This window comes from Salmo trutta, chromosome 27, assembly GCF_901001165.1.
Source record: "Salmo trutta chromosome 27, fSalTru1.1, whole genome shotgun sequence".
Taxonomy (NCBI): domain Eukaryota; kingdom Metazoa; phylum Chordata; class Actinopteri; order Salmoniformes; family Salmonidae; genus Salmo; species Salmo trutta.
The window spans coordinates 34,046,266-34,053,857 of NC_042983.1; the positions used below are offsets into that span (position 1 = coordinate 34,046,266).

At 46.4% G+C, this 7,592-nt stretch overlaps 1 protein-coding gene across 1 annotated transcript; it reads left to right on the top strand.

Moving 5' to 3' along the window:
• Positions 1–599: 599 nt before the first annotated feature.
• On the top strand, positions 600–6,603 carry LOC115165093 (vegetative cell wall protein gp1-like). The gene is made up of 2 exons (XM_029718128.1): positions 600–638; positions 5,563–6,603. Exons 1-2 carry the CDS (start codon positions 600–602, stop codon positions 6,601–6,603), a joined length of 1,080 nt encoding a protein of 359 aa, XP_029573988.1.
• Positions 6,604–7,592: the final 989 nt, after the last annotated feature.

Consider the following 7,592-nt stretch of genomic DNA (forward strand, 5'->3'; position numbering starts at 1 on the left):
AGGCCTGGGGGCTGAGAGGTGCATGTCCCCGCCCCAGTGCTTACAGGACTCCTCCCAGCCCAGGAGGGCTGCTTTGTAAGACTGGTAAGGCTGATGTCACACCACTTGAATGCCACTTGAGTGAGAGTACAGAGAAAAGGAATCTCTGTGGCCTGTAAAACCCTCACCTCTCAGTAACACAGAGCAGAACTGATACGGCCTAACCACAAGTCACCCACATTAGTCAGCAACCATGCAAGGCCACTTGTAGGAAAGTCATAAAGCTACTATGAAAACTCCCTCATGACACCCCAAAACCCAAGCCAGTGAAATGAAGGAGCGAGCAGAGTGATGTTTGACTAATGAACAGCTCTTTATTGAGATGATGAAAAGTGGCTGGCAGGGAGAGAGAGGCAGTAAGAAAGAGGACAAAGGCCATCTCAATCAGCGGACCACTATGTTTTTCATTGCCCTCCTTTGTGTGGCTGTCATTTTGGCCGGGAGCAGGGTGGCGGTGGCGTGGAGGGAGAGGCGGGCGCTCAGGGAAGCATAAGGTAATCCCTTAAGTGGGAGACTTTAACTCTCCCACACAGTAAACAGGAGGGCATTGTTAATGGCTAATGTTACAGAACCACAAGAGCATCCAGTGCACTGTGTGGGTGCGTTAGACAAGCAATGTTTGTGTGTGTGTGTGTGTGTGTGTGTGTGTGTGTGTGTGTGTGTGTGTGTGTGTGTGTGTGTGTGTGTGTGTGTGTGTGTGTGTGTGAGAGAGAGTGTGTGTACCAGAAAATCCATGTGACAGAGTACACTGCCCTGCGGTCAAGTGGCACAGGAAGGGGAACAGATGCTTCTCTTCCAGGAGATTCAAGCCACTCTATCGGAAATTTCACTGATCACCTCCCAATTCAATTAAGGACCGCCAACCATCAATTTTGGAAATGTGTGTGTATTTGTGTGTGTGTGTGTGGGGGGTGGGGGGGTGGATGTTAGTATCTGGGTAAGGGGCACAGGGGTGACCCCTCCAGTGAAGCAGGACAGGACAATACAATAAGAGTCTTGTTAATGAGGCCACGCCATACCTCCCACCTGTTACCCAGAAAACAACACCGCACCAGCCGGGTGCTTCCCTGGGACGGCTCATTTGAGGCCCTCCTTCCTTCATTTAGCCAACGGTCCATTTATCTATCTCCCTATCTGGATATTCACATGGCTTACAAAGATTCCTGTCTGCACACTGTAAACAACACTCTGCCAGTATAATGTTTAGTCTGGACTGGTCTAACTCTGGCTGGAGAAGAGATGACAGGAGAAGACAGAAGAGGACAAGACAAGAGAGGAGAGGACAGGACAGGAGAAAAGAAGAGAGGAGAGGAGAGAACAGGAAAGGAGAAGATAGGAGAGGACAGGAGAGGAGAAGAGAGGAGAGGACAGGAGAACAGAGGAGAGGACTGGTGAGAAGAGGACAGAACAAGAAAGGAGAAAAGGACAGGAGAGGACAGGAGGGGACAGGATAAGAGAGGAGAGTGGAGGACAGAAGAGGACAGGAGAGGAAAGTACAGGACAGGAAAGGAGAGGACAGGAAAGGAGAAGAGAGGACAGGAGAGTAGAGGACAGGAGACAAGAGTTCATGAAAGGAGAAGAGAGAAAAGAGGAGAGGACAGTCAAGGACAAGAGAGAGAGGACAGGACAGGAGAGGAGAAGAGAGGAGAGGACAGAACAGGAGAGAAGAAGAGGACAGGACAAGAAATGAGAGGAGGACAGGACAAGAGAAGACAGGAGGGGGGGACAGGAAAGAGAGGACAGGAGAGGACAAGAGATGACAGAAGAGAAGAGGAAAGGACAGGAGAGGACAGGAGAGGAGAGAAGAAGAGATGAGAGGACAGGAGAGGGGAAGAGACTAGAGGATAGGATAGGACAGGACTGGATAGGAGAGAAGAAGAGAGGAGAGGACAGGAGAGGAGAAGAGAGGAGAGGCTGCCCACTGCTGCTGCTCACTCCTGCCCTGTCGTGCCCTGTCATGTCTTGTCCTGTCCTGTCCTGTATTGACTTGTCCTGTGTTGTCCTGTCCTGTATTGTTCTGTCTTGTCTTGTCCTATCTTGCCACATGTCCTGTCCTGTCTTGTCCTGTCTTGTTTTGTCTTGTCCTGTCCTGTATTGTCCTGTCCTGTCTTGTCCTGCCCTGTGTTGCCCTGTCCTGTCTTGGCCTGTCTTGTAATGTCTTGTCCTGTCCTGTCCTGTCTTGTTCTGTCTTGTCCTGTCTTGTCTTGTCCTATCTTGCTACATGTCCTGTCCTGTCTTGTCCTGTCTTGTCTTGTCCTGTCTTGTTCTGTCTTGTCCTGTCTTCTCTTGTCCTATCTTGCCACATGTCCTGTCTTGTCTTGTCCTGTCCTGGTGTAACGGAAGGACACACACTCAATCTCGTATGCCATTGTACTTATCTTCGATCAAATGAAGACACAAAAAAACACATGTATACACATGCACGCGCACACCCGCACACACAAATGCACACACACACACGCACACACACACACATATACACACACACACACACACACACACAAGCAGTGCAACATACTCAGTTATCATCTCAATCATAGCATTAGGTTTTCAGTTGATAAAGATATCAGAGTGTAATGTACTACATAGTTGAGGGATGGGGAAAATACTTTTTGTCCTCCTGTAGAATTAAACTATTAAAATAATCCTGTTACCTTTCGGGGCCGTTGAGATGGTTGCTGTCTGTCTTACAGGCAGAGAAGAGATAGTATTGGCAGAGAGAGAAGAGATAGTATTGACAGAGAGAGAAGAGATAGTATTGACAGAGAGAAGACATCGTTTTGACAGACAGAGAAAAGATGGTATTGACCGAGAGAAGAGAGAGCATCGGCAGAGAGAGAAGAGATAGTATTGACAGAGAGAGAAGAGATAGTATTGACAGAGAGAAGAGATAGTATTGACAGACAGAGAAAAGATGGTATTGACAGAAAGAAGAGAGAGTATTGACAGAGAGAAAAGATATAGCATTAACAGACAGAGAAGAGATAGTATTGAAAGATAGAGCAGAGATAGTTTTGAAAGATAGAGAAGAGATAGTATTGAAAGATACAGAAGAGATAGTTTTGAAAGATAGAGAAGAGATAGTATTGACAGACAGATAGTATTGACACAGAAGAGATAGTATTGACAGAGAGAGAAGAGATAGTTTTGAAAGATAGAGAAGAGATAGTATTGACAGACAGAAGATATCGCATTGACACACAGAGAAGAGATATTATTGGCAGACCTAGAAGAGATGGTATTGACAGATAGAGAAGAGATAGTTTTGACAGACAGATAGTATTGACACAGAGAAGAGATAGTATTGACAGAGAGAGAAGAGATAGTTTTGAAAGATAGAGAAGAGATAGTATTGACAGACAGAAGATATCGCATTGACACACAGAGAAGAGATAGTATTGACAGAGAGAGAAGAGATAGTTTTGAAAGATAGAGAAGAGATAGTATTGACAGACAGAAGATATCGCATTGACACACAGAGAAGAGATATTATTGGCAGACCTAGAAGAGATGGTATTGACAGATAGAGAAGAGATAGTTTTGAAAGATAGAGAGGAAATAGTATTGACAGACAGAGAAGAGATAGTATTGGCAAGGTTGTTTTCATTTTCTAACAATGCTGTACAGAAATAGCATTCACATCTTGAGCCATGTGAATAAAAGTATTCAAGTAATACAGGAGGACATATTAGTGCAAAATCAAGAAGTGCATATCAAGAAGTACATATAAAGAATTACAATATTAACAAATAGCTATCTCACATCTTACACTTTATATGCCTTGTTATAAAAATTACATAATTGATACATGGTCAGGAATATGTTGGTTTTGTGTGATTCTCTGTAGACTATATCCATGGCCTTTTTTTGCCTTTACCTCCCTTATCTCACCTCATTTGCTCACATTGTATATAGACGTATTTTTCTACTGTATTATTGACTGTATGTTTGTTTTACTCCATGTGTAACTCTGTGTTGTTGTTTGTTGTCGAACTGCTTTGCTTTATCTTGGCCAGGTCGCAATTGTAAATGAGAACTTGTTCTCAACTTGCCTACCTGGTTAAATAAAGGTGAAATAAATAAATAAATAAAAAATAATCAAAAAATACATATTTGACATTGTTTGTTATACAAATGTTTGTTTTTACTCTGCAAAGAATCTGTTTCACAAATGGCTGCTTACTTCAGAGGTGTTCAGTTACACTGGTAGAAAATTGGAAGGGGGGTTGAGAGTAAAAAGATAGAAAGAAAGTGAGACGAATCAGTCAAGAGAGAGTGGGAATGCAAAACAAACTCCCAACGCCATTCCTTCTTTCAAAGTGTGAAAATCTCTATAAACCCATCACCTCCAATGACAGGCATGACAAGTGGAGAAACAGAGAGAGACAGAAAGAGAGAAACAACGAGAAACAGAGAAACAGAGAGAAACAGAGAGACAGATAGAACAGAGAGAAACAGAGAGAAACAGAGAGAGACAGAGACAGAGAAACAGAGAGCGACAGAGAGAGAAACAGAGAGTGACAGAGAGAGAGAAACAGAGAGAAACAGAGAGGAACAGCGAGGAACAGAGAGAAACAGTGAGAAACAGTGAGAGACAGAGAGAGAGAAACAGAGAGAGTGATAGACAGACAGAGTGAAACAGAGAGAAACTGTGAGACAGAGAGAGAAACAGAGAGAGTGATAGACAGAGAGAGTGAAAGAGAGAAACAGTGGGAGACAGAGAGAGGGAAGCAGAGATAAACAGTGAGAGACAGAGAGAGGGAAGCAGAGATAAACAGTGAGAGACAGAGAGAGGGAAACAGAGAAAACAGTGAGAGACAGAGAGAGGGAAACAGAGAAAACAGTGAGAGACAGAGAGAGGGAAACAGAGAGAAACAGTGAGAGACAGAAAGAGGGAAGCAGAGATAAACAGTGAGAGACAGAGAGAGGGAAACAGAGAAAACAGTGAGAGACAGAGAGAGGGAAACAGAGAAAACAGTGAGAGACAGAGAGAGGGAAACAGAGAGAAACAGTGAGAGACAGAGAGAGGGAAGCAGAGATAAACAGTGAGAGACAGAGAGAGGGAAGCAGAGATAAACAGTGAGAGACAGAGAGAGGGAAACAGAGAAAACAGTGAGAGACAGAGAGAGGGAAACAGAGAAAACAGTGAGAGACAGAGAGAGGGAAACAGAGAAAACAGTGAGAGACAGAGAGAGGGAAACAGAGATAAACAGTGAGAGACAGAGAGAGGGAAACAGAGAAAACAGTGAGAGACAGAGAGAGGGAAACAGAGGGAAACAGTAAGAGACAGAGAGAGGGAAACAGAGAGAAACAGTGAGAGACAGAGAGAGGGAAACAGTAAGAGACAGATAGAGGGAAACAGAGAAAACAGTGAGAGACAGAGAGAGGGAAACAGTGAGAGACAGAGAGAGGGAAACAGAGCGAAACTGAGAGAAACAGAGACGGAGCGATTCATTATCTTAGCTGTGTCTGCTAAGAGAATAAAGTGGAGCCTCCCAATTCACTTTTAAATGTCTTCCACAGTCGCCTGCACACTGTCAATTACAGCCAGTCAGATCCAGTCCCACACCCAGACCCAACCAGTCTGTCCCAGATCAAGCCAGTCAAACCCACACCCAGACCCAGCCAGTCAGTCCCAGACCAAGCCAGTCAGACCCAGACCCAGACCCAGACCCAGCCAGTCAGTCCCAGACCAAGCCAGTCAAACCCAGGCCCAGACCCAGACCCAGCCAGTCAGTCCCAGAACAAGCCAGTCAGAACCAGGCCCAGACCCAGACCCAGCCAGTAAGTCCCAGACCAAGCCAGTCAGACCCACACCCAGACCCAGCCAGCCAGTCCCAGACCAAGCCAGTCAGATCCAGACCCAGACCCAGCCAGTCAGTCCCAGACCAAGCCAGTCAGATCCAGGCCCAGATCCAGACCCAGCCAGTCAGTCCCAGACCAAGCCAGTCAGAACCAGGCCCAGATCCAGACCCAGCCAGTCAGTCCCAGACCAAGCCAGTCAGACCCAGGCCCAGACCCAGCCAGTCAGTCCCAGACCAAGCCAGTCAGACCCACACCAGGACCCAGCCAGTCAGTCCCAGACCAAGCCAGTCAGACCCAGACCCAGATCCAGACCCAGCCAGTCAGTCCCAGACCAAGCCAGTCAGAACCAGGCCCAGATCCAGACCCAGCCAGCCAGTCCCAGACCAAGCCAGTCAGACCCAGACCCAGACCCAGCCAGTCAGTCCCAGACCAAGCCAGTCAGATCCAGGCTCCTTTCCAAGCCAGTCAGATCCAGGTTCCTTCCCCAGCCAGTCAGATCCAGGCTCCTTCCCCAGCCAGTCAGATCCAGGCTCCTTTCCCAGCCAGTCAGATCCAGGTTCCTTTCCCAGCCAGTCAGATCCAGGTTCCTTCCCCAGCCAGTCAGATCCAGGTTCCTTCCCCAGCCAGTCAGATCCAGGCTCCTTCCCCAGCCAGTCAGATCCAGGCTCCTTTCCCAGCCAGTCAGATCCAGGCTCCTTTCCCAGCCAGTCAGATCCAGGCTCCTCACACCTAACAGAACCATCCACCGCCCCGGTGTAGAGCACAGCAGAGCCACCACTAGAATGTCTCCAGTCCAGGGATCAGGACCAATTATGGCCCTAAACTGGACCGATTTCTGTTTAGTGGAGGGGGCTGTGGGGAGGGGGAGGGGTATTAGGGGATGAAGGGGGAAGAGGTTAAGGGAGGAAGGGATATTATATTTTTCTCTTCTTCTTGCCCAAGCCAACCATCTTGTTAGCCACACACACACACACACACACACACACACACACACACACACACACACACACACACACACACACACACACACACACATACACACACACACACACACACACACACACACACACACACACACACACACACACACACACACACACACACACACAGCTGCAGGATGAAATGCCTGAGGGGGGGCTTTTTAAATCAATGGCACAATTAGTATTACGTTAGAGCCCTAAAATCACAAGGTAGATTGGTTCTAAACTCTTAGAAAAAATGGTTCCAAAAGGGTTCTTCGGCTGTCCCCAGAGGAGAATCCGTTTTTGGTTCCAGGTAGAAACCTTTTGGTTCTAGGTAGAACTCTTTTGGGGTCTCCTATAGAACTCTCTGGGGAAAGGGTTCTACCTGGAACCAAAAAGGGTTCTTGAAAGGGTTATCCTATGTATATATGTAGTTCTGTCCTTGAGCTGTTCTTGTCTGTTGATGTTCTGTATTATGTCATTCCGTATTATGTTTCATTTTTTTGTGGGGACCCCAGGAAGTGTAGCTGCTGCAGCAGCTAATGGGGATCCTAATTAAATACCATATACCAAATACCAAAATACCTATGGGGACAGACAAATAACCCTTCGAGGTTCTAGATAGCACCTTTTTTTCTAAGGTTGTACTACTGTTCAAATGTACAAAACATTTATCTGAAATGCAGACACACACATCAACAATCGTAGTTTTGTATGATAACACAAGAAAGATATTGGCCCTGGCCCCCACTACCATATGTATCCAAATTACAGCTGTATCTTTTT

What these genes read in the sequence shown, in the direction of transcription:
- LOC115165093 (XM_029718128.1), top strand. Translation starts at nt 600, where the DNA reads ATGTTACAGAACCACAAGAGCATCCAGTGCACTGTGTGG. An exon ending in GCATCCAGTGCACTGTGTGG is followed by an intron (nt 639 to 5,562) that starts GTGCGTTAGACA and finishes TGTCTTCCACAG; the next exon opens with TCGCCTGCACACTGTCAATT.